The 27,384-nt window shown below is 46.2% G+C and overlaps 1 protein-coding gene across 1 annotated transcript in view; it reads left to right on the top strand.

Annotated features, from left to right (window-relative positions):
* The first annotated feature begins 429 nt into the window (after positions 1-429).
* The window catches only part of ELOVL6 (ELOVL fatty acid elongase 6), a 77,675-nt gene continuing 50,720 nt past the window's right edge, over positions 430-27,384 (top strand). Inside the window, 1 exon segment of the mRNA XM_037381143.1 lies at positions 430-643. Coding sequence (XP_037237040.1) covers positions 555-643 — 89 coding nt within the window. The 5' untranslated portion in view covers positions 430-554.

Raw genomic sequence — 27,384 nt, 5'->3', positions numbered from 1 at the left:
GCAAAAAGGACGGGCCGGGGGGTGTGTGTGCAGCGTATGCGTTTGCTTTGCTGGCTAAACCTCAGCGGGTGCTGCTGTATTTCCCGGGTGGCCGTGGCGGGCGCGCAGGGCACTGCGGTAGCGATTCAACACAGGGGTGGGGGCTTCCTATTTCTGTAGTTATTTCTGACGGCCCGGGGCGGGGGGTGGTGGCGGTTCCTCCGTGCCAGGCCGCAGCGCAGCCCCGGTGCGGAGCGGCGGGGGGTGTGCGAGGGGCGTGCGAGGGGCGACGGCGAGGGGCGGGTGTCCCGGGCAGCGGCGGCGGGCGGGCACTAAGACCGCGCCGCCCCCGGGCGCTGCGCGGCGGCCGCAGAAGAGGAGGAGACCGGCGGGCCCGGGAGGAGAGGCGCGGAGGGGAGCGGAGCTATGCTAAACCCGGGGTATCGCTGAGACGGGGCGGGCCAGGCCAGGCCAGAGGCGGGGGCTCTCCGGCGGCGGGCGCGCAGGGGCCCGGCTCCCGAGGCGGCGGCAGGCAGCATTTCGGCGCGGGGAGCGGCTCCGCAGCCACCGGGCCAATGAACATGTCAGTGTTGACTTTGCAGGAATACGAATTCGAGAAGCAGTTCAACGAGCATGCGGCCATCCAGTGGATGCAGGAGAACTGGTGAGTGCCGCCCCCGGGCCCCGCCGCCCGCCCGGGTCGGCGCTGAGCCCATCCGGGTGCGCGCCCGGCCGGCGCGGTGCGGCGCGGTGCGGATCTGCGCCGCCGTGCGCAGGCACACGGGCGCTGCCGCCGGCGCTACCTGCGCGCCCGGGCGGGGGCCGCCCCGCCGCCTGCCCGCCGGGTTATGCAAGGCCGGGGCACCCGCCCGCCGGCGCGGTGCGGTGCGGGCCCCGAGCCGCGCCGCCGCCCCCGCTCGCCGAGCCCTGGCCCCCCGGCGCGGAGCCGCACACGTGCCCCGGCGCTGCCCTCGGCCTCCCTCCTTCCCTCCCCGCCCGTCCCTCCCGCCCCCCCGCGCAGCGCGCCCGTTAACAGAAGTTGCGCGTTTGCCTGCGCTCCCCGCGGAGCCCCTTTTCCTCCCCCCTCCCCTCCCCCAGCTCCTAATAAAACTTCATTAGCTGCCCATGCGGCTATTAACTTTCCCGGCGTGTGCTTGCGGCCGGGAAGCCGAGCCGAGCGGTGCAGCGCGGTGCCGGAGGGCTGTGGGGAGACCCGGCGGGGCGGCCCGGGCCGCGGCGAGCCGGAGCTTCGCCGACACGCAGGCACACGGCCTGGGTCGGCAGCAGGGGCGGAGGGAGCGTCCCCTGGGCTGCCCTCGGGGCCGGGATCCCCCTCTCCATCATGCCCACCCATACCTTCCTCCCAGCTTCGTCCACCTGCACGGGCCTTGTGTTCACACCTCGGGTCGCTGCTGTGCTGTCCCCAGCTGCACTGTCCCCAGCCGCCCTCAGCTGGTGCCTAGGCTTGCCCTTCCTGCTGCTCCCGTGGTCTCTCTTCCCAGCTGGCCCCCGAGTTTCCTATTGCCTGCATGTCCTTGGCCGTGCTGCCTGCTCTCTCAGGCTCTTTCATCACTGTATCCCAAGTGAGGTCCTTCCCCATGCCACCCTCATGTGACGATGGCAGGATAGGACCATCTGTGGGTCCAAGCTTTGGTGTCTCCATTTGCAAGGCAGAATGGTCGGTGATCCTAGGTAGATCTCAGCCAGGGACTTGCTAGAACCCTCTAGTGACTCACCTGGAGATCTTTCAGGGCCGTGTAATTAAAATGACCGTTTAAATGTGTGTCTGTGTCTCTCTCCATTCTCCTGCAGGTGAGCTCATTAGCTCTTGAGGAGTGCCTAGTGTAACTCATGTTTCAGGAGAAGGGAGACTATATAGATGTTCTTGGGCTGGGAGTGGTGGATGCTTCCCATTTTGTCCATGTTCCAGAAGAAAATTGGCATCAGAGTAGGACAAACTGGTAAGAGAGGGTGATACCTGAGTGTATATAATAGGCAAATAACCCAGGACAAATGCAGTTTAAAGAACATGACTAGGAACCAGGACTCCTGTATCATCTTCTTGGTTCTCCTGTGCTTCATGACGTGACCTTGGGAATATTACATAATCTCTCCTAGGTCTCAGTTTCCCCAGCAGGGAAAGACCCGGGGGATGGGTGGTAATAATGCTGAAATGCCCTCATGAGGCACTTTGATGACTTGGGTAACATTGGCTGAGTGCCTTGAAGATGTCAGGTACTATATAAATGCTAAGCAGTGTTATTAAAGTCTCCCTGGCAGTCTCATGGGCTGCAGAGGTCACCAGCTGGGGCTCCTGTAATGCCAGGCTTCCACTTCCCAGGTTCAGAGGAGGCGACCGTCAGTTTTACACTGCTACTGTACAGCTGAAGAGACACAGTGATCTGTGCACACATGCTTTTCTGTCAAGTTTCACCTTCTTTAAGGGAACTGATGAATTAATACCTTTGATTCACATGAAAGTGAAGGAGAACAATCTGCTTGTGGCCCAGGAGCATTTTGGGAAGTGAAATGGAGCAGTACCCACTGAGATCTGTGTTGTGGCAGGCTTTTCCTGAAAACGCTGCTGAAAACCTGAAACTGTGAAGAGTCAAATTGTGCATTTTTATCTTCAGGAAATTCACTGTCCTGTTCCAGCACTTGAATCTTGTGAGGGAGCTTAACTAGTAAAATATGGCAGCTAAGGGCCACACAAGGCTTTTCTACTTCGTATCAGGGTGACATGATCGGTTTGGTACACAGACATCAGTGGCAGTATGTGGCTTCTCAACTTGGTAGGCGTAGCCTTAATGTACACATTATTAACGTAAGAGCATCCTAAGATGAGGTTGTTAAGTAGTAGTTTGTAGGGATAAACATGGTTGTTCGTTCTTTGGACAGATGGACTAAGTGGACTTGCTTCAGGAAAGACTGTGGCAAGATTTTTATACTGTAATCTCTAAATTAGGATGCAATACTATTATAGTGCTTAAGATGGAGGTAAACAAAGTCTATAGGTGTGGCATTTGTTGTTTTACTTCATCTCAGAAATATTTCTTGATACCTTACAAGGCCAGCAAAAACAGATGCTGTAGGGTGTTAGGAGGGATGAATTGGCTCTAAGGAGTTGACCCTGTCTTGGATTTTGAGGAGCGTCTTTGGAGTCTGACTAGGTTGCATATGAAGATGTAGCTCAGTTTCAGGAAGGCCATGAATCCCTTTACATACCCTCTGGGTTCTGAGCTGGTTAAATCGCTGACAAGCCCTTTTAATTATAACTGTGTAAGCCTAAAGCTGGAAAAGCTTGAACACAAAGCCTAAGGGTAGTGGCATACCCCTAGGTACCAGTATGGTTGATCTGGATGGATCATGGTGCAAGAAATGAAGTGGCTGGTTCTGTTCAGCCGAGGCTTGCCCCTCCTTTGCCTCTGTCCTCTGAGCCTCCTCCAAGTTCCATTGCTCTCTGGGGTAAGTGCATGTCCTCTGCCCTCTCCAGTCCCTGGCACCCAGGCTTTTCTCCAACACACCGTGGTCCTAGGGTTTGTTTTCTCGCTGCCATCTGTCCCTGGAAGTCATCCCTCTGAGGCTGGCATGAATGGGGCCTATCTGACGGTGGAGTGGTCCAATAGCAGTGAACAGGGGCCTCCTAGCTTCAGCCCAGATGTTCCTGCTTCACTTCAGGGAGGCCCCCATCCTGCAATGTGCATTGCGCTGGGACCTCGTTAGAGCCTGGGCCTAGATTAGCAGTGCTGTAAAGAGGCTACTCTTTTGACACAGAGGAAAAATGAATAGTCTGTTCCCTGATAGTTACGAACTGATGGGTTTATGCCTCCCTGAATGCTTGGCTTTATGTGTGTGCGTGCCCTTATGGTATAGGCCCCAGGCTGCCTGGGCCTGCTGCAGGGAGGCACGAGTGGCAGGGCGAGGTGGCGGGCTGCGGGGGCAGCCTGCTGGTCTCTGGAGGGTGAGAGCCACCAGCGAGTTGCCTTCCCTACACATGCCGTGACAACTCTGCCGGAGGTCAGGGAACCAGCAGGCCCGCTGACTCTCATGAAACTCCTTACGCTTTATGTCCCAGAAAAGCGGTCGTTAATGTACCTTTTTGTATAGTGCCATCAGGTAGCTCTTAGAGTATCGCTTTAAGATAAGATAGACTACCTTATTATGTTCTGACTACCGGAGGTTTGATTTCAGTGTGATAAGTCAAATGTGTTTTAAAATAAATGCTTAAAATGATTTCTCAAATGAAACCCTCCCGGCGCTGCTCCCAAACTTCTTCAAAGAGGGAAGCAGTAAACAATCTGCAGAGGATTTTTTCCCTCCTTAAATTGCTGCGTGAGAATTAATGCAGCTCGAGTCCTTTTGCTCTTGTGAATAAATACACTATTATTTTTGCAGAAAATTCACGGTTCCGTCAGACGTACAGCAGAAAGGGTTGCAGCGCCGAGATCCCGCTTCCCAGCTGCAGCCGGTGAGGGAGCGAAGACCGGCAGGTGCTGGGGGAAGGCGGGCGCGCGGGCTGGCGGGGCCGTTCCCGCCGCGCTGCAGGCGCCGGGACCGGGCATCGGCGCGAGGTGACAGTTGTTCCTGTTATAATTGCCTGGCCAATAATAATTATCTTCAGATGTCTGCTGACGGGGGCTCGCCAATGGGGAGGCAGGAGGCCTGTGCTGACTGCGCCGGGATTATCTGGGCGAGCTGACGTCACGCCAGGGCTCGCCCAAAATCCCAGAAACTTTGCCCGCGCTGCCCCGCCGGCTGCCGCCGAGCTCCGCGCCGCTGCCGCCAGCTCCCTGCTGCCTCCCCGGCTTCTGTCCCTGCGGCGCGGCGGTTTAACCCTTGCCGGCCGCGCCGTGCCGGCGGGCAGCCCCGGGGGCCGGGCGGAGCGGCGGCAGGCAGCGCTGGGTCCCGAAGGCGCGGCGGGAGCGCCTTCACGAGCTCGCAGTGAAGCGCTGTGTGAGGGCAGCTGGGCGTTTTTCGGTTTTCAAGGGCTCTGTAAACTCAAATCGACTCTGAAACTGACTTTGCGAACCTTAGATGGGTATAAATGTTTTGTGTGTTTGACAAAAAAAACAACAACATCCTGGTGCAGTAAGTTTATTTTTAACCTTTTGTTACTGAAACTTTTATGTGGCGAGAGGCAGGAACGACAACCAGTGCTGAAAGACATCTATCCCTTGGTGTGGTTCTCTTTCCAGTCAAAGCTGGAGATGGATGTGGAAGAGCAGAGGGTCAGCTCAATGGATCTGGAAATGCACTTGCCTTTTAATAATTCACACAAGCACCACTGACCTAGACAGGTTTGTTTCCTAAATTTCCTGAATTCCCAAGCTTCCCTCACCCCCTTAAGCCGCTCTTACCTCATGCAGAAATTAAGAGTGAGCAGCTGTGTGTGAACCTCTCCAGGCATATGTGTGTGGCAGCCAAAACCTGATGTAAATTACTTTTTGTTTTTTGTTGTGGCTGGCTTTTTTTTTTCTTCCCCTCCTGAGCTCTTGCTAAATGCCAGCGAGGTATGTGGAGGGGACACTGCAGTCACCCTGTCCTCTCTGCTGCAGCAAGGACTCAAAGCGAGCATGTATGCGTTGCTCTTTACCACAGAGAGACTGTTTAACTCGAGCAGAATTCAGTCAGTCCAAGAATTTAGCCTACCTCCACGTTCCATCCCCCAGAGGGGCTTTTTGCTGCTCTCTGGTGCAAACTGGCCATAAAGCTGACAGGGCCACTGGTGCATGGCAGCTGTAGTGCTGCAGAGATTAGAGGGGTACCTGCTCCTTTGCCTTTCCTCCATCCCATGGGCCTTTTTGAGCACAAGGCCTGTGTATTGGAGCATCACAGAGCTTTAGCTCCTTGAAAGTACAGGGATGGAGTCTATGGGGAGTGAAAGTACATGTCCTTTCAGAGTTCAGGTATTTTCTGTCTCTGTGTGTGGTTGGAAAAAAAACAAAAGGAAAAAAGAAAAAGATAGTGGCACAAAAATTTATTCTTATCCTGAAGATAAATACATCTGTGTCTTCTGGATTCAGCCCACCATTGCCACACGGGCTTTGGCCTTTTGCTTACTCTGTCCCTAGAGTATGAACACATCTCTCATCATGTTGCTTCATTAATTTTTAAGCCTCTGAGAGTGAAGACATCTCTTCTGCTTTGTGAAACACCATGTGCCTGTGGGAATAATAAACTTGTAAGAATGGAGCAAGAAGTGATTTAGGAGCTTGCCATCATTTTCAACAGCGAATATGGACATTCAGCAGCGTTTTGATTTGGGATGAGATACAGGATGCTGGATTATTTTGGCACTTTTGTAAAAGTAGGTCATCAACTGGGCATATATTGTGAAAGCAGGGGAGTTTGTGCATGCACAGGCTGAGTGGCAAATGGTGGCATGAACCCCTGGAGTCGGGGTGCATTTTTGTGGAGGGGCAAAGGATCAATGGGAAGAAGCTGATTTCCCCTAGGATTGGGGTGCGGAGTGTCCAGCTGTCTCCTTCCTCCTCTAAATGCCCTGGCCCTGTTGAATCACAGGAAGTTTTTGCCTTGGAAGGTGGTATGTTCACCTCTGTGGTTATTTCTGCTAGCTTGTAGATAACAGGCATCTATGCAGAGACAGACAGGCAGACTGCTCTGGTTAAATCCACACAAAGCTGATGGGAGGAGGCAACCAGCATGCTGGTCCAACTTCCCAGTCTGCCAAGCTTCACAAAGATGCAGTGTTGGGGTGGCATGTGGTGGATATCCTTCCTGTTACGTGGTAGTGTCTATACTTGATCAGTCCTGGCAAAAGTACAACCTGAAATCAACTTCCACGGGCCCCTCTGCACCCCCGGTGAAGGCAGCCTGAGCGCAAAGTGCGTCTTCGGCCAAGGTAATTGCCCTGTGTCAAGAAGACAGCAGTTTGTGTGATGGCATGTGAAATATTGTTGGCTGTTTAGCTGTCAGGTTGCACATGCTTCTGGGCTCTTCCTAGGCACCACAGCGGCATTCCTTTCATGGTTGCCAATTTTTTAGCCTACCTTGATGATGAGCTACTGTTATTTAGGTTGGTGCATTTTTTCCTCCTGTTAGTTTTTCTGAGGCAGACACTACATATGTATATGTGTTGCAACACAGAAATCCTTAAAAAATGTCTTCTTTAAAAGCAGTGAATAAAATTTATGTGGGAACAGCTTCCATATTCTCCTCCCTCAGACGGGCACAGTCTGGTTGTCTGTAACCTGGTAAGAGAAGCACTGTAGACAGGCTGAAATAATTTGTTAGATCCTGGTCTTTTAGTGAACTCCGTGCCTTTTATTACTATTAATTGCTGTTAATTATATTGCCTTTTAACGGGGCTCAGAATAATCAGGAGATGCTGCTTGTAACTCACTGCACGATTAGGGGTCTTGACTACTCCATTTTCTGCAACACCTAACACAACTGGCCTTTTCCCTGACCACCCCCCTGCTGAAAACACAGTGAGCATTCATGTCCAGTGCATTTACTGCTCCTTAAAGAGTTAAACGTGGTCATGTTCCCATTGGTCTCAGCAGAGAAAGGTCTGGCTTTTTTTGAGGGTATTTAACTCTCAAATTTATGTGCTGTGTTTGCCATCAGTCTCTTCTCCACAGCCATCCACAGTGGTACTGGGAATAAAAGGATGTTTTGTAGGCTTTTTTCCCTTTATGTCATTGTGCAACCTCTGCCCCTGGCTCAGGAGTCTATCCCAAGCCCTTTTCACTTGACTTTGATCTGCTGACTCTTAGCAATAAATATGGAGACAAAAAGGGGGAACAATTTGTAAGGGAGAGGCTGTAGTACTTCGGTCTTCATGACTGTGTTAGCAGGCTGGTACCCCGGTGCGTTGGGGGTCCAGGGAGGGGGCACAGACTGATGAGGAATGCAGAGAACCTTTTCCGCAAAGGTGTTGTCAGTACAGAGCTGGAGATGTTGAAGGCTGCACAGTTGGTGTTTCTTTTTTTGCTTCGAGGGTAAATTTTTATTAGTGTTTATGGAGCTTTCCACAGCTCTGAGAATGATTTTGTAGTACAGAGCCCACTGGGACTGCAGAAGACAAGATGATGTAAAACACTTCTTGGAAAGCTTAATCAAGAGAGAGTTTAGATGCTTTTCCTTTTAATGGATATGGGCAGAGGTTAAAACATTATTATTTTAAAATGTAAATTAGCATCAGCTAAAATGTAAAACTTTTAGCTGACTCAGACTATATCAGCACGTGAGTTATCAGTGTAGTGACGTTACCCGCACTCTGCTACCCAGTACTTTTTTTCTTGGCAACCATTTTGTCAGCCCACTTGAGCCTTGTCCTGGGTTGGAGTAGAAGGTTTTGTGTTTACTCTGTGTCTACACAGCACTGAGCACTGTGGTGACCCGTCCCTGACTAAAGCATCCCATACTGTTGCTACTACAAGCCATGCTGCTCCTGCTCATGTCACAGGATCGCATCCTGTGGTGCTGGGTTTGTTGTGCGAGGCTGGTGCAGCCCGGTGGGGTGCTCTGTGGGGACACCCAGCTTAGCATTAAGCAAGCCAGCAGCAGAACAGGAAACAGCAGGGCTGTGATTGCTCCCAGGCTAATTCAAGGAGAAAATTCTATCAGTTCATGTGCAGTGTTTGCTAATGTGGTTATTGCTGCTTACAGATCCAAAGTAGCAACATTACCCAATCCTGCCTTTCACTGTGTGTCTTGTACTGTGTGTTCCATTGCAAACTTTCGATTGCAAGTCTTGTTGATTTTTGTGAGGACATCTTACACGTTGATTGCTACGAGTCTTACTTACGGGCTAGGAGCAAAGTGGAAGGACTCCAAAACCAACATGACTTCAGTTTGGCTAGCGAATGGACCCAGATCCTGCAGAGCAGACATGCCATGAAATGATGGGCAGATCTTGCACCTGCTGACCTTGACCTCCTGTGGGAAGAGCTGGTATTTGGAGTGGGGAAGAAGAGGGGTGATGCGCGTCAACGGTTTACCTCACGTCAAGGGACTTTGTGCTCTGCAGGGTACATGTAGTGGTTTATGTGCTACATGGCATGCAGGGGAATGATGATCAGTACAACTCTGAGGATGTGGGGAGCCTGACTTCAAACTGAATGCAGCCATAGCCACCTTGTACAAGTCAGGCATCAGTCAGGTGCAGTTCTTTAAAAAGTGCCCGAGTCCCATGATTTCGATGGAAATCAGGGACCCGTGTCATCTCTGAAAATTGCTCTTTGTGCCTCAGTTCCTCATCTCTAAAATGGGGAATGACTCCCTTCTGGCGATATTTGAAGGTGGTTTTTTTACCATGTCACAAAGGGGATCCTGAGGTGGTAATACCCGTATGAGTAACTACATTAAAACAGTATAGAAAACATCATGGTCTTACATCATAAGTAAAAAAATCATACAGTATTACTGTGCAGCTTTACACTTGTACTAGCACTGAAAAATAGTTTATTCTTGTCCAGGATGTGGGGCAAAGTTTGTCTCCTTGATTGTGGTAACTGAGGAGTAAGAAGAGCAGCTGTAGTATCGGAAGCAAGGCAGTTTATTGTTGGTATCATGGGATTAAACTGCAAAAGTCCAGACCATTCTTATTTGCAAAGTTATGGAAGGAACTGTCCTTCACATAGTCCAATGAAACTTCAGACTGTTAACATCTGATGATGATAACTTTTAAACAGAATTTTACCATTTGTTGGTAATTAGTTTCAGCATATGAAGCCTGCAAACTGAGCAAAAAAATTAATTGGACATCATCTGTGATTATGAGCTCCTCAAATCGAGTATGTTGGTTTTGATATCTGATGGCCTCAGTAATCCCTGAACATAAAACTTAAGGCCAGTCAAGAGCATTAGTAAGGGAAAATGTGTTGAGCCATCAACAGTATTAATACACCTGGAAAGACCAATCCCCAACCCCTTGCTCAGGTGTGGATGTGCACCTGGCCCTTGTGCATGGGCATCTCCGTGCTCATGGGCAACTGACCCAAACACAGAAAAACCCACTGGTTATTTCACTGTGTTTTCTAGATAAAACCTGAAGCTGTGAGGGTGTGCTAAGTGGAACTGCTGATGAGAATGCACAGCATTGATAGCAGACCCCAGATGAAACAGGTTAACAGGTGGAATTATTTCAAGATGCTTAATGTTGTCTATTTTGTGATGGCGTTGCCCTGATACATTTTTTCATAAGATACTGGTTTTGGCCACTGTCTGAAACAAGATGCTGACCTAATTCAACTTTTGATCTGACCTGATCGCTTCTGTGTGCTTAAATACCCATTTTTAATCACATGCCTGATGAAGAAAACACTATTTTTGGTACCAGTCATGCCAGAACTGTCTGGAAGTGACATTCCCTCTTGCAATGGCTCTGTGTATACAGACCATCAGTTTATTTTGTTAAATCATTATTTCTTGTTTCAGAACTCTGTAAATACTGTGGAGTTAAATAAATTATTTTAAAATCATATTGGATTGGCAATTCATGCTGAAAATACCCAGCAATCCTACGTACTGCAGCGTTTCTAGGGGTCTGATGATAGGCGAGATTCTCCCCGTGCGAGGCACTGCCCGTGGATGCTGTGAAAAACTCTTGTCTTGCTCCTAATGGCTTGTGGGTTTACTTTAAACTAGTAGGACTCCGGGCAGACAAAACCATTCTTATTTTTGAAAAGGTTTAAACTGTTGCTTGGACTAAGAGAGCCAGATCCATGCAGCCTTATTGCCACCATCTCTGTGACCTGGTGGGGGTTTTGCATCTGTCCCAGCACAGGAAGGACAGCTCCAGACAGCCAAACAGTATGGTAAAAGTAATGTTATAGTACTGAAAGGAATCCTCAATTAATGTGTCCTTGTTCACTGACTTCTAATATCACATCTGATTTTTTTTTGTTTTTTTTTTTTAACAATTTCCCATCACCTTTCCAGCATTTTCGAAGAGCTCCCCTCCTACATCAGTGCTTACATCATGGGAAAAATTTCAGAATTTAGGTTGAAAGATAGAATCAACACCAGGTGTTCCTATTGCAAGACTTAGATCTAGGCTGTCACAAGGCTGTTGTACCCAGGATGCTCGTGCTTGTTAGGAAATTAAAGAAAATGTTTTACTGAAAAACATTTTGAAAACTCGGCCCTAGATGTTTATAAGAGGTGGTCCTTGTGTAATGGTACCCCTGTATAAAGATGGTAGGTAGAGTGCATGCCTTTCCCAGATTCCTCCACATCGGTCCTTTGATCCTGCTTGGGAGGTTTGCATGTCCGGGATCCTGGTATTTGCTGGTCACATACAGTTTATATTACTGCTCACTCATTCAGTCCTTTGAGCACCCTGCAGGCACTGGTGATGGGACTCATCTGACCACATATAGGCACCTGCTATGTAAGGTGTCTGAGTCATCTCATCCTGAAATAGGGAGCTGAGAGAGTTAAGTTGCATCCTAAAACCACTCCCTTCTCTGCACCAATACAGTGAGACTCCACGGAGTGAATCGAGACTCCAGGGAGCTAATCGTACCATAGTTTTTCCAATCATCCTGCTTCCTTTCTCCCCCACCATGCATTTTCTTCTTTTTTCCAGAATCTATTTGATTTTTCCTTTTTATCGCCCTTTCACCTTCCCTCTTTCATTTTCTGTATGTTATTTTCCCGTTTAGGAACAGGCAAGCCAGCAGCGCAGGTGGCTGGGGAAGCCCTGGATGCTTACGCAAAGCAGCCTGTGCAGTGGGAGACAGCTGATGCGTGTGGGCTGATGGAGCTGGGCGGCGCGGGCCTGGCCCTGAGCTGTCTCTGCATGAACAGGAAAAGTACTGCATTGGGGTAGTCCTGCAGCCACCTTCCCATGAAGTGGCTTGGTCCTTGATTTCTGGAATAGGGCAATAACAAAAGAAGAGTGCTTGCTTGTAGCTTTCCTTGGCCCCTGTCATATTCTGGTACAAAAGGGGCCTCTCTTTTAAAAGCCAGTTTCCAGTCACTAGCTGGAAAAATCCTAAACAAACCAACCTCAGGCTTTCCAAATGCTCTTTTTTGCCTTAGTGGTCGCTGTGACTTCAGCGGTTGTGTCACGGAGCGTCTTCTCTAATGAAATGCTGGTGGCTTCAGAGTAGGTGTGCGCCATATGTAAGATACTGAGGGTGGTCCTCTGGTTTATCTTGAACTCTTGCAAGTATGGTGAGCAGTTTTGAATTGCAGCAGTTAAAATGGCATATACAATTGAGGGAAGCTTTTGACATACCACAAGTGTCTTGCCTAAACTTTTTACTATTATGTTCCAGCATTTTGTCCTCATAGGCTGTGTCCTGATGACCTTAGTTACGGTCCGTATTTATTGCTGGCAGAGAGTTAGGTCCCTTTCCATTAAACTTGATCGTGTTGGATCTGTTTACAGGGGATGTGAATTTAGCTTCAGACATCTTTAACCCATTTGCCTTATTTAACTTTTCAAGAATGAGTCTTGACTCTGGAATTTCAAATCGTTCTTGTGTTGTTAAAATAGCTGTATATCTTGAAAGAGGGACACTTGTGTTCACTGTATTACCATGGAGAGTTACAGCATTTTAGTATCTTTTTGCGCTTTGCTAAGGTCTAGACTGAATCCCACAGTCACATTCTTGGTGAGTTAGATGATGTAATAACAGAAACCTTTATAATGTAACATTTCTAACATTAGGAGGGATACCTTGAAAGTGGTGGATTTGCACAGCTATCAGGGCTGCTCTGAGACCTGCCCAAAGCCATTGCAACTGGAATTCTTGCCAGATTAGAATGACCAATTCCACTGACTTTCAGCTGAGGTCTCTGCTCTTAGCTCCCTATACAACATTAAAAGAACGACAGACTTTGGAGAGCTTCTCGCTGCAGGTACAGTAAGCTGAAGCGTGTCAGACACAAGCTTTGTACCATCGCGTGTTTTCCCTGGCTGCTGGGTGAAATTCTGCCCCTTGAATGTCAGCCAGCCTGTGAGGCAACAGGGATGGCCTCCCTGTCCACCCGGGTTGCACAAGGGGGTGATCTCAAGGTGGGTTGCCATGGGTTTGCTGGCACTGGAGTAGCTTCCCAGCGCTGAACTTATGCCCCGTGCCACACAGATGCAACCACTGCTGTGGTTAGGTGAGCTGGCCGCCTGTGCCAGGGCTGCCTGTCATGAATTCTCCTGGGGCTGTGACCTCCCGTGGCGGAGGGGAAGGGACCGGCAGAGGTGGTGGATCGTCAGACTGCTCCGGCTGGCTTGCCCGGAGGCTGCCTGCCTGGCATTCCTGAAAGCAGGCCCAGAGACAGCACAGCGTGGAGGTGATGTGTCTTTGGTATTCAGTGCCCCTGAGAGCATGTATGCAGAGGTGCTCATGGCTTGTGTGCCTGAAGTGTTGCACACATGCAGTCTGAGTGGTTTCCTTCTAGCTTCACGAGTGGGGGCAAATACTCTACATTGTAAATCCCTCTAATTGCATCTCACAGGCTGCTATGATAATGCCCTGAAGTCTGGTCCTTAGACTATCCTGCTCAACCTGCTTTGCTCAAAAAGTGGATAAGGCGCTCATCCAGAGAACTACAGACTTCCAAAGACTTTCACTATTAAAATTGGGGTCTGGGATTCATCCAAGTCAGTGGGAGACATGCCTGTGACTTGAATGGGAAGAGGATGTACATTTTTGTGCATGAGTACATGAGATGGCTCTAGCATTAGCCGTAGCTGTGATTCAGACAGAGATATGAGTGCTGCTGAACTTGGAACAAGCTGCCATCCTCCAGGCTTCCCGCAGGAATACCGATGAAGAGGATGTAAGTGCAGGATGTGGCTATGGAGTGAATGGTAATATGTGGGGGATCACTAGAAAACATGGAGATTAAACTGAAAAGGACTGGTTTATGTGCAGTCCTCCTTGTGCAAGTGCTCCTCTTCCAAAATAAAACTGCCTGTCTCCAGTGTTGAGCCAGTTAATGTGAGCAGGGACTTAAGCTGCCTTCTGCCATGCTCTGGAGTAGTGGCCATAAGCTGGAGAAGGCCTTACAGGACAGAAAGGGGAAAGAAATGCCAGTTTGAGTCAGGGTGTGTTGACTCATAGGGGTCATTTTGAAGTAATTTATGGATAGATATTAAGCAGGTATTAAATAGCTCTTGCTTTATAGATATCATTTACAAAAGCAAGTATCCTTTTCAGGGTTGTATGAAAGTACGAGTTAAGTATTGAGTCTGCATTTTCAAAGTGGCAGAAACCCAGGATTTAGATCTGAAAAACTGCAAATAAGTTTGCTGATGACTTGAAATCTGGTGAGTTTTGTAAAACATGCTGGCCTTGTACCTTGCTTCCCGCTCACTGCCTCCTGCAGCTCTGTCCATTGAACCTCATGTAGTTGATTGTGATTTGTGTGACCTGAGAGAGGAGCGATTCAGCTCTGCCATGGGATGGCCATTTGCAGAGGGGCACGGGGCACTTTGCGGGGGTACTCCGAGGCGCTAAGTCCCTTGTTTTGCAGGGAAATGTGGTCTGGCAGAGGATGGGCCATACCATTGGCTGATTTGTAAACAAGCTTGGTAGAATGTTGCATGACTTGCAAAGTGACCTGGCTAGTCCTGGAAACTTGGGAGCCTTTATCATGACACCTGACACAGCAGCACAGCTGGCCTCCCGTGCATTACCGGATTTCCATGTTCACATCTTCGTCTTTCTAAACATGGCAGAGTTTTTTTTCCCTTCCCCTGAATTAAGGGGGAGGGAGTGTGATGGAAGAAATCTGCATTAAAGCCTTCCCCAAAGCAGTGTGAAGATGCAGAGGGCCCTTTGCCAAAGGTCCCTCGCAGTGGGGCACTGCAGTGCCCGGAGTATCAGGGATGTGACTCTGTCTGCAGCATGCACCGCTGCGCCGTGCATTCAGAAACGCTCGCCTGACTAACATACTGCTTACATTTGCTGACTCACTCTTGCACTGCCTTTTTCTTTCTTGTTCCCTGGATGTGTTGATTTTTATCTCTGTTACTAGGGCTGTGCCCCAGACACTGTATAATCAGTGTGTTTGTGTTTGGCTCCTGTGGCAGTGGGAGGTATCTGCATTCGGGTACGAATGTTAATATAATTCACCCGCGAGTGAATAATAGCAACAAAATACAGGGGCCTGAATCCCTGCACGGCGTGGGAGGGAGAGCTATGAAATGCTGCTCCCAGGGCAGGGCCATGTCCAGCATCGCTGCCTGGGACTCGGCACCACCAGCTGTCTTACTGTCTCTTCAGCTCCCACTCCACAGTGCTGTTTTGACCGAATAATTTAAATTCAGCCTCATGCTTTCACCTGTAGAAGACATTAACACAGGCAGCCTGTGTCTGAAAGCATTTTCAGGGTGGGAACTGTACACAGGCATGGCTGAGAACTGCAGCAGAGCTCCCGGGTCCCCACCGTCCTGCTGTTCCAGGAGGCCCGTGGGTGACTAAAGGCCCTGCTTACCACCTGCCTTGGCTGTAGGGTGCTCCTGGAAGGGCTTCATCAGTCTCCTCCTCTCTGGGTGAGCTGCAGCAGCCCTGTGCCCTGGCAGCCCTGCTTGCTTTCCCACTTTGATCCTTCATCTGATGACATTAAGCATCCGTGTCTCTTGCCACTTCAAAGGATGTCTGTTCTTGCTGTGCAGTGCTCGTGTCCTTCTGGCAGTATGGATCATTTCCTGCATGTCTTCTCAAATACCAATGGTCTTAAGTGACACTCCTGAAATATTTGAGTATCCAGGTTAGTATGCAAGGAAAATTATGTCTTCAGTTTTAATCCCTTCACAGCCCAGGCTCCTATAGTTTGTTTATGGGTATCCCAGATGGTTGTGAATATCTTGTCTTCTCTTCTGAACAGGCCACCATTTATTTTTCCTGTCCAGCTTGCTTAGGGCTACTTTGAAGCCTGTCTCATGAAGTTGCCACCACAGAACACTGTTTCCTCTTGTTTTAATCAGATGATGTCCGATGTTTTCCCAGCAATCATCGTGCAAGAAATGGCATTGCATGGCCAATTACCAGGGAATTAATTAGCAGACAACTTTTTCCCTCACAGTCCAAAGAGTTATGTATGCATTCCCAGGAGATTGTACCGCATAGCATCACCTTGCAGCAGCGTTGCTGCAAATGAAGCCTGCTTTTTGCCTCCATGCCTTTTTCCTGCTCATCAGTTTTGTGTCAGACTGAGAGCAGAGAGGCAGCACTCCCCAGCGTCACCAAGCAGAATCCAGCACCGACAGCGCCTTCGAAACCCTCCCTGTGTTCAAACTACAGCCCTTCTCTGCCAGTTCTGCACGGTGGCACCTGAACAGAGGCACCCTTCTGAGTGCCCGGGCACGGTAGCTTTGCTGTAAGGAACTTCAGCTTGGAAAGGGGCTGCCCTCTTTGTTCTTTTTAGGCACAATTGCTTTTCTCAAGCTGAACAGTATTTACGGCATCTCTTAGCGCATGTTTCAGTATTCCAGGTTCAGTGAGATCAGTGATATTTAGCATCTGGAAACAGGAATTCTAGGTTTGAAAATCTTGGCATTTTTGATTGTGACTTTTGTAAGTGCTGGAGGGCATTAAACATGCAGCTTCTCTGGGGTCTTCCCGCTAACCTGTTTCGTCATAGTGTAAATGACTGTCCGCTTCTTGAACCAAGCTCTGAAAGCCCTCCAGGCATTTCAGTGCAATGCTAAGGACTTGTGCCCAGCTTTACTCGCTTTTGGATTTACATTTTTGTCATTGATTCTGAATACATATTGGACTAAAAATATACACAAACAGTATCAGGAGGGTGTGCTCCCTCCACTTTTACTGGTTCTCAAAATCTGGCATCTTGGACCCATGCAGTGAAAACTAAATGATGAGTAGAGCTGTTGTTTTACATTAAATTAGTTTACCTTCCCTCTCCCAGTTTCATCTGAATTTGTGTTGTATTTACTGGCAAAGAGCATCTGGCATCACCTATTTGTACATCATAAATTTAGATTTATTTTACCCAAGTAAACAAACCAGTCCCAGAACAGACAATAATACTAGAGCTTTAAAAAAGATGCCTTATCAGTAAGTGGTAGCGTGTACTCTGTTGAGATCTGCTCTACTAAAATATTTCTTCATTTCTGTCACCTAAGGTGAACAATAAGCTTTTTCTTCAGCATGGCACTCTGTCAAAGGACGGGGTGAGCAGTAGTACTGGAGCAGATGAACCCTTCTCCGCATCCAGGCTGCAGCACCTGCTCCCGGTAACATTTTTATATCCCCTTTCCATGATAAATTCCTGGGATGAATAGTTGCTTCAGTGCAGAGTTTGAAAAGGAAAGCAGGACTTTGCCACCCAGATCTCAAATCCCCTCTTTCACAGAGTTGCGGAAGAGGCTTTGTTGCCTTGCCAGAGTACCCTTGAAGGCTGGAAACCCTAAGTCTGCTCCCACCCTGCTTGCTTCCTGAACTGCTGCTCCTATAGCTTCATGCCATATTCCCTCCCCAGCCCAAAGCTGGGCACTTGCTTTTTTGTTTAAGATAAGGGGAGAGACTGGTACCTCTAGAAGATGTTTTGGGCTACAAACAAGAGTCAAGGAAATATCCATGTATTAGTTATATGGATAGTTAGGCCAGGCTTTCCAGCTGTTTATTTTACAAGCATGTTGAGACATCTTAATGCAGTTAGAGGTTATGAAATCTAAGTTGTTTAAGTTCATTTTAATGACTTTAATAGACCTTTAGCATTCATGTTTAATCCAGTACTCCTTATTTGCCTACACTGTATGTTGATACTTTCTAAAGCTTCAGACTTGGCAGCTATCTAAAAGAGTACTTGAATGTCCCAGATATTTGGATGAATTTCTTTCTGCTGTTGTTAACCAATGTAGACTTCAGGTTTGCATTTGGACTAAAATTTAAAACCATCTGGGAAAGGGAGCCTGATGCTGTGGTTGTAAGCAGCATCGCTGGCTGACTTTGAAAAGGGTGCCTGCCTGTGTCTGCTGAGTGGAGGCATGTGGAAGGCTGATGGAAAGAGAGAGAAACAGATTTGGGTTGGTTTAAATGAGGCATAAAACATTGTACCAGCCAAGGAGGTCTGAGAAGCTGCCCAACAGACCATACGACCTTGCTTACTGAAATGAAGCCTAACTCGGGATTCTTCCAGCTCTTTTCAGACTCCCAAGGAGAAACATCCTGCTGGTTACAGCACAACAGAATAACTGTCAGCCACTGCTTTTTTCTGTGTTGTTTGAACATCTTTTCTTTTGGCATGAGTGCTTCTCTAGCAATTCAATTTTAAGTTTCAAAGTTTCTGGACTACGTTCACGTCTAACTTGCCCTCTACTAGCTGGCAGTTTCTATCCTGATTTGCAGTGATTAAAAATTAATCTAGCTAGTAGGTTTTGGTGGTACTCTGGGTTTCAGGTGTTTTGATCTTGTGAGTCAGGTTTTAGACTAAATGTACATTACATGTACGTCTGTTTTATTTTAAAGAATAGAATCAGTGTTTCATTTTTAAAGTAAAGGTTATTCGTGATTTCCTGGCTTATTCAGAATTGCAGGTGTATCACTGCAGCAAAACAATCAGAGAGCAACTTCCAATTGATCGTGTATCTCTTTGGAGGGATATTTTTTGTGGTTGGTATCAGAAACATGTACAAAAGGAGCTTTTAAGTCTCTGCTTGTGGCTGCTGTGTTTTTGCTGTTGTGTTTCAGGAAGCAAGCCCAGCCCTGCTATGCTTTGCTGGGGAAAAACTTCCACTAATGCCATAGGACAAGTTTTCTTCTTTACCAAGAGCAGCCATAAAAGAACGCAAACTTAAAAAGAGAAGAGATTCAGTCTTATAAAGACTTGATTCTCTTACAGGGATAATCCTTATATGATTTTCCTGAAGAGTACATTGGCACTAAATGCCTGATGACCTTCCTTGGCTCAGCTTTCATCATCTAATAACTTTAGGTAATGTGTGCAAATCCTGGATTTTATGTATTTGATTGATTTATGAGTAAATACTTCTCAGTCTCTGTTTAAATCTGCTTGAGTCGAAGAGGTGCTGATGTGAATACCCCACAGATGTATTGCAGTCATATTGCAGGTACTTGCACGTGACAGATTTTGCTCATTAACCCTTCTCCAACTGTGACAAAATGCTTTTGCACCATGTGGAAGCACTGGTTCAGGTATTTTCCATCAGATCTGTGCAGTTTTTGCAGAAGTTGTACTAAACCTCTTCCTGTGCAAATATTAACACAATTTTGGGTTTTTACAAGTTATGTTATAATTAGTATGTCTCTGAAGTCCTCCTGGCAGTTCACGAACAGCTACAGCATTTTCACACAGTGGTTAAGGCATATAGGATGAAACCCATCTAAGCAAAGCCTGGAATCTTTGGTTCCTGGCCTCTGTGCGCTGTCTGTATGACTTTCTTGGCTTGCTCCTCACTTTTTTCAGGTTATGATCTGTTTAGCTTATAGCATTTTTTTGATCTTTGGCTTGTAAACAAAAGCAATGAACCCTCTGTAAAGTGTCCAGGGCTTTGTGGAGAGAGGTGTCCAGTTGTGCCATTAGGTAACTGTTCTGTGAAATAGCTTATCCAGTAGACATTGAAACATATTTAAATGGCAATCCTGTTTCTAACCCAAGTTAGATAAATATATTTGTATTTGGACTTCTCACCAAAGGTTAGCGCGTTATCCAGCAGGCTGCAGCCACGCTGACGACAGACATTGTTTTGTCACCCTTGGGTAGAAAACAGTACCATCTGTGAGTAGTGCCGTGCAGTGTCTCAATTGTATGGCACTGTTCAAAAGCAGATGTAACGAGCATTGCTTTGTGGAGACTTACCACACCTGCAGTCACTGACACATGGGGAGAAACCCCCGTTTCCACTTCACTATGCCTTGTGTGTACTCTTTTGTTTTACAGTGTCACATTTTATTCAATACCAACCTGGGCTGTGGTCCTGCATGAGGTCGTACCCTTTCTCTGACTTCTGGGAGCTGCTTCCAGATCACCTCGGGATGAAAATCCAGCAAAGCTGCATGCACAAAGTGAAAGATTCAGGCCGAGGTTTCAACTATATTAGAGTTTTTGAATATTGAAAAATGTTTGATTTTGATTCTTACTCATCTCTTACAGTGAATATGAACTAGATCTAAAATCCCAACGTGCTATACATTTTAAAGGTCAGATAAATTAATTTCACTGAATTCAGAGGTTTCAGACCTTTCAGGTTTACTTTTTCCAGGTGAAATATAGAATAACCATTGTTACTGTTCTTTTTGATAAAATTTTATTCCTTAACTTCTCCAGCAATATGTTAGGACAGTACATTTTTGATGTCGCTTGGGTGACCATCCTGTGTCTGATAAGAGGTTAATTTGTGAGACCTGAAACAACTTAAACTTATGCCATTGTAGCACTGTGGTCTGGAATATAGTAGTAAAGTTTTCAGCCTTTCTGCAGCCTTTCTGCAGGTAGATTCATAAGTCAGGACCAAGTTTTAAGTCAAATAAGTAGGAAGTGGAGCATAAAGTACAGACTCCCAGAAGCAAAAAGCACAAAACCATTTCAGGTTTTTATGAGATGTGAAATGTTCTCACCTTGCAGAAAAAGCTCTCCAAGGAAAGATGATTGTTGTCTTTAGGTTATTCTGTGGATAGAGTTGTACTTTCTCTGCTAACAGTTTATCTGTAATATGATTACTGTTCAGTTATAAAATAATCATTTTACTTGGGGTACCAAGGCTTTCTTCTCTTACTTTGTACTTCTTTTTGCTCTCCATGGATGGGACCATAATAGCTGTCCTAACCATAAAATAGACATAGCAGACCACATATGGGTGTAGTAGTCTTTTCCCAAGCAAAGGTTTTCTGATAGATTAAATAACATAAAATGAGATACTCAAGTCCCTGAGAGCATTGAAACTTCAAAATGTACTGCAGAGCATCAAGATTCCAACACATGGGATTTCACATGAAAGTTACGCATGGTGACAGAATTAGCTTTGTATTTATACAGTAACCTTATAGAAGGTGATAAAGTCATACCTTAGCTTTTGCATAAGCTATTCCTCAGTAACAGCAGGCAGTGCAATAACCTGCATAGGTTGGTGTGACCAGACTGGCGCAGCCAATACAAAATTATAATAATGCTGTTCTTTACTATCTATCAGTAGAGCAATGGACAGCCCCCAGCTGCAAACTCATGTAGACACTGGGTGCTCTTTCCCCAGTCCCATGCTTGCAGAACTGTGCAGAGATCCATCTGTTCTTCTCTGCGTTTCCGTGTCTGTGTGGAGAGAGAAAAATCACAGGTTTGTGATGTTTTTAGGGTCAGTCACAGTTTTTGCAAAAGGCAAATTTTGAATTCATTTTAGAAGATCATAATGAAGGCATCGGCTGGCTCTGTACTTTTAAATTGTTGTTAGGATGATTACATAAATCTGTATTAGATTTATTCCAACTCAGTGTAGTTTAGGCAGCTAAAATGGCTGGGAAATAAGCAGGAAGACTGTAGAATGAGTCCAGGAAAAATTACCACCAAAACCTCCTGGCGAACATCTCAAAGGCTTAGAAAATTAGCTTCTTTGCAGGGGACTTAAAGCTGCCATTTCCTGCAAGGCCAGGAGGAATTTGCTGTATTTGGTCTAATCTTTTTGGATCACTCCTCATGGCTCTCAGGTGTAAAGATGGCTAAACCTGAATGTACTTAATGGTCAGTAGAAAAGGGCCTTGCATATTGAAACTTCTTCCTCTGAGTCTGGGACAGAGAGAGTTTGGAAGAGAAGAGGACAGTCTCTGAGGCATAGTCTGGATGTCTCTTTGCAGAACTGATTAACGTGGGCAGCTCTTCGCGATTAGGGGCTTTGCCTTTAGAGGGCCATGTACTGGGTTTGCATGGCAAGGTTTTGGTAGCAGGGTGGCTACAGAGGTGGCTTCTGTGAGCAGCTGCTAGGAGCTTTCCCCGGTGTCTGATGGAGCCAGTGCCAGCCGGCTCTGAGATGGGCCTGCTGCCGGCCAAGAGAGACAGTGGCAGAGACAGCGTGTGGTGGACTGACCGCGATCCCTACGCCCCGGTCCTCTGTGCTGTGGGTGGGGAGCAGGCAGAGAAATCGGGAGTGAAGTTAAGCCTGGGAAGAAGGGAGGGATGGGGGGAAGGCGTTTTTAAGTTTTGGTTTTATTTCTCATTATCCTACTCTGATTTGAATGGAAATAAACTAATTTCCCCAAGCAGAGTTTGTTTTGCCCATGACAGTAATTGAGTGATCACCCTGTCCTTATCTTGATCCATGAGCTTTTTGTTACATTTTGCTTGCCCCTGTCCAGTTGAGGAGGGGAGTGACAGAGCGGCTTTGGTGGGCACCTGGTGTCCAGCCGGGGTCAACTGGGTCACAGGTCCCTTCAGTACTGGGTTTCATGTAAACAGGAAACAATTAGAGAAGTCTGGTGCTCTATTTCCATCACATTTCCTTTGCAGAACTGTGGGCTGAGCCATTTGGGAATTTTCCTCTTAATTGCACCCTTGGTTGTGTGAGGTGTGTTGGTACGCTTCAGGTGGTGCCTCCACACACGCCTGCTTGGAACTGATTTAGGCAACCCACCTTGTGTAATAAAAGGTATTTCAGCTCAGTTTGCTATCTAAAAATCCTGAGGGGCGGATTCCGTCCTTGGTTAGGCAACTGGAGTTGCAGAGAGATTGTGCCTGAGTTGCCAGCTGCAGGCAGGAGGTGGGACGGTACTGGCTGGGCTCCATCCTCCTCGCAGGCATTCCCAGGAAAGGATCGGCGTGATTACAGCTTGTGCCGGCTGCGGGTAGTCATCCTGCGTGGTTGGGGAACCCCAGCAGCCTGCCCCAGACCTTTGGGCACACAGGATGTTGTGTGTGTTGCAGAAATAAATATTGTGTATAATCCTCTGAGCTCTGTGGGGTGAGGCGCCCTTCTTGCCTTGGGGCTCCCTGTTTGTTGTCGTGTTGCTGTAGTAATGATGCAGCTCCAAATCGGAAGAAGAAAAGACCACCTGAGGCAGGCAAAATCCTTTGAAAGTTTAGTAAGTGCCAGCCAAATGAAACTAGGACATCAAGATATCCATAAACCCTTGAAAGTTTAAGGAGTTTGTGCATAATTGATAGCAGTAACCAAAGCAGAGCAGCAGGTGAACATCGGCCTCGGCGCTCTTTCGGCCACTGCTTGGTATGTCCATTTTCTTGACTGAGAAGCAGCAAGACGAGAGGCAGTTTTAAATGATATCACACTTAACTCAAGATGCCACTGCTAAGTCTTATCACTGGTGAAGATCTCGGAATTGTATCATACTTTCATTTGGCCTCAGAGATGCATTAGCTCCGAGGCATCTGATAGAGGCATTTGACCGCGTATACATGAGCCAGAAAGCTTCCAGAATTGCCCAAGAGGACTAAGATCTTTCCAGAACTCCATAGTGCTAATTCAGAGCAAGACACAGGCAATGGTTCTCTAATTCCCCCTGAAAGTCTGCAATTAAAAAACTACAATTTTTTCTAATACTTGCTGGATTATTCAGTGTATGTAGCTGTGATGTATGTACACGGATGGATGCATACATGTAAACTTCTGAAAGGCAATTTTTATGGAGAAACAATGAATTAACACAATAGGGGGATTAGTGCCAAAAAATGCTTTGTAAGCCACAGAAAGGAAAAGAACAAATAAATACCACGTTGTAACTCTAAATAATTTCTTTTTCTTTTTGTTTGGCTGGTGATACATGCATTCTTTGGCAAGGTGATTCTTCTCAGTATTATTGAAACACGTGTGTCAAGATACTGTGGTTGGGCTTAGAAGTTTCTATGTGAAGTGTCACTTTGCTTTCACCCCATAAATTTTCATTAAAAAGTGGTTTATGTTCATGCAACTTGAAGTATGAGATTGGATTGATAATATATCCACAGCTACAGGAAAGGATGCCTTTTGAATCTATGTGTATGGTGCAGAATTCATCTTTTTACATAGCTGTATTGGAGGGATGGTATTTCAATTGAAGCCTAGAATAATTACAGAAAAGCAAACAATTACATTTATGCATCTAACATTTTAGAAGTTCAGTTTCTTACATGTGTTCTGTGAATAAATGTCACCTTGCTGGAACTTGCACAACTGGGTGATGTGTTCACTTGCACAATCAAGAGCAATTCAAACATGCAAGAGGACAAAGATAAATTTGGTTTTGGAATGATAAAGCCAAAGGCCTTTATTTTTGTGCAATTAAAATTTCACCTTGAGATTGCATAATGAGTGTGCAAGCATTTCGTTTGATTTTTCAGCCATCTGACCCCAAGAAGAGTACATAAAAGATGTGTTAAGCAGGTGCTCCGTAGCAGTTTGTCTGGAGCCCTTCTGGGCCTTGGTGCTAACTTCTGATTAGGCAGTGGTTAAGGTCTTAGGCTGTGCTTTTGGTTGTAGCCATCCTGGGTTTTTCTTCTTTGCTATTTCTTCCCAAGGGCTGAGAATGACCTCCAGTCAAGCATTTGTGGGTAGCTTAACCATTTTTCAGTTTGTCTTGTGCTGCTCAGCCAGTGAGTGTTTTGGTGTTTGTGTTTCATAGCAAAAAAGGAAGAAGTCCCAGCTTTTTGTGATGTTTTTAATCTTTGGTAAAAGTGCCTTATAGAGAAAACAAGCACACACAGCCAGTGTTCATGGGCTTTAATGGCACATGCAGGGATGCTTGGAGGCCCCGTGATTTCAGACAGCTTTTTTGGAGGTTGAGTCTGTGCATCACTGTTACTGTTTTAGGCAGGTCAGATTTTTCATTCCACAGAACATGCTTGAGTTGATGTGCAGAGAGGCAAATGGAAGAAAGGTGAAAGATTGTTTTGGATATTGAAAAAAATATTATGCATGTTTCCAGCATTGACCATATTATTGGGAAGATTGGAGAAGTTGTGAAAGAGCTTGCAGATGATTTGAGGGCACTGAAGATGCCCTCTGAGGAAGAATTTAGAGTGTTTATCTGGTGATTTTATCCAAAATCGTCATGTTAGTGCTAGAAAGGAAAGAAAATTCAGAGTGCTAAAGAGCTCTTCCATCTTGCAAAGAGAGGGTGAACAAGGGTCTGTGCCCGAGAGGTGAGGTTCCTGTGCCCAGCACTGGAGCAAATTAGTAAGGGAATTGGTACATTTGTATCACTGGATTTCTTCCTCTTAAGAGCAGATGTCTCCTTGGAAGATACGTCGTAGCCAAACTCAGCTTCTTGAGCTCAGTGTAGGAGTTCCCAGATTAAATGTGAGAATTTGAGATGCTCAGAAGGGCAGATAGATGACGGCCCCTTCTGGCCTTTTAGCTGTGAATAAATTACTGATTTTGAACCCAATATAATATAAACACACACCAATCAGTTTAGTAAACAGGTGGAAAGCTACATAATGAAAGCCCTGTAAAAATGTTTGGCACCTTGGAAGATTTTACCCTTTTCTAGTTCTTGACATGACATTTTTAGAAAAAATGTCTATTCTTATAAGTGCCTGCCTAGAAGCCTTTAGTGTTGAATTTCTGGAATTTCTTGAGTGAAACAAGGTAAGAAAAAAATAAAAATTAACTGCCATATAAGTTTTTCATTAATAGTGTTTCATGTGTTATTAGTCTTGATGGTGGCATCTCTGAAAGAGGAAGGTTGTTGCCACGTGAACAGCTGCTGGAGACAAAGCTGCATCCCTTTCTTTGCTCTTGCTCACTGTCATTCACAGGGTCAGCTTAACTGTATGTTTAATCTGTTAACCTGTGTAGTTTTATTACATGCTATGGATGTAGCAATACGTGCGGATACCGTTGCCTTGCATTTCCCACTGGATCGTCATGTTAATTTATTTTATCTTTGCCCAAATTAATCAGCCCGAAGGTGAAGCTCTGAAAATGAGGAATTGAAAAATGCTGTGGCCATTGAATTTGGCTATGGATAGCAAACCTTTTTTTTTTTGGTTTTTTTTATTTTTTTCTGAAAGCAAAAAGTGTTGGCAGTAGGCAAAGCCAAAGGATGACGTGTTTTTGATCAAGTACTGCTCCTCAAAGCTGTCACTTGGGTTTCAGAAACCAAATTTTCAGATAAGATAGAACTAAATCCTTGGAAAGGAAATGATTAGACCCTTTTGAAGTAAGTTTGCACCAACATGCAATTTTCTGCCTGATAGCTTCAATTGAATTGAGTGCTGCCTGGTTTCTTTTTCATAAGGCAGCGGTTCTGAAGTTTAATGATAGCAATTTAAAGGCATCTTGCTGATTCCTTTGTGGGCAAACACAAAAGAAGTATGCTGGGGGCATCACATCTGAGTGCTGTGTGCCATCACAGGAGTGATAAACTGAGTCTTGGAAAACAGTTTTGGTTTTTTTTCCAATTAAATGCACTCTCCTGCCGGTATTCCCAATATCAATATATATACAGCATGTATTTACAGTGTATGTATCCCTTTCACACAGTGAAAGAGACATAGATGGTCTAGATAGTAAATTCCATGTGCTTGTCTTTCCTAAATGTGTCTGCTAGTAAAAAAGCCCATTATTGGCCTCTTCGGGTGCAAAGGCAGGAAAGTTTATGGCGGGCAGAGGAGAGGAGCCTGCCTCTTATGTAAAAGACATTGCCACAGCCTGGCTGAGCTCTGGGCCTTCACGGCTGGTGCTCTGATCTAGCAGCAAGTGACCTCACGCTCTCTGCAGGGACGCAGTGACTCAGTAGCAGACAGATCCCACATAAACACCGTGATGCTGCTGGCTGGCGAGCGGTCAAACACAGCAGCCAGCAGGGGTTTGAACACAGCGTCTGCACTTGAGAAAATGAAGCAGAGGCAAAGGAAACAAAACCTCTAAATTTGCTGGAAATCAAAAGAGAAACCTGCACGATAACCTTAGCACAACATTGATTTGCTTATTGAGATGATGTCTGTGTCTGCCAGTCTCTCCTTCTGGTAATCTGATCCACTGTTCTTTGATAAGTCTGATTTTTGAAAGGCCAGGATTTTTTTTTTAATAAGAGCCTAACAAAATCACTATGTTAATAAGTCAATTGTTGTGGAAGCAGGCTGCTTAATTTAGGTTATTGTAGGAGTAAAATATTCAGTTAGGTCAGCAGAGACTAGCTAAGCCCTGTAAAGCTGCTTACATTGTATTAGAGAACCTGTAAAGTAAGGGGAGGCTCATTATTTCTTCTTCAAAGTTATTTCAGGAATGTCACTGTGAAGTGCAGAAGATCCCACTTTAGGAGAATCCCAAATACTAAATTAAAAAAAAAAAAAGAAAAAAGAAAAGAAATTATCACTGCAAACAGTAAAAAGATCTGTCAATAGGAAAATAGTGCCATAGATTGCTGTTTGGGGGAAGATCGAAATACAGCATAAAATGCCCTGTTCTAGAGAGCACAGAATTCAAGCAGTGCTATTAAAAGTGCATTTTCTTTCCTGTTGAGTTTCTGAATTCAGGCAGATTCAGTTTTGGTGTATCAAGAAAGCCTTCTGTCATCCTTG

This window comes from Falco rusticolus, chromosome 1, assembly GCF_015220075.1.
Source record: "Falco rusticolus isolate bFalRus1 chromosome 1, bFalRus1.pri, whole genome shotgun sequence".
NCBI lineage: Eukaryota > Metazoa > Chordata > Aves > Falconiformes > Falconidae > Falco > Falco rusticolus.
This window is presented reverse-complemented; position numbering and strand designations above follow the sequence as displayed.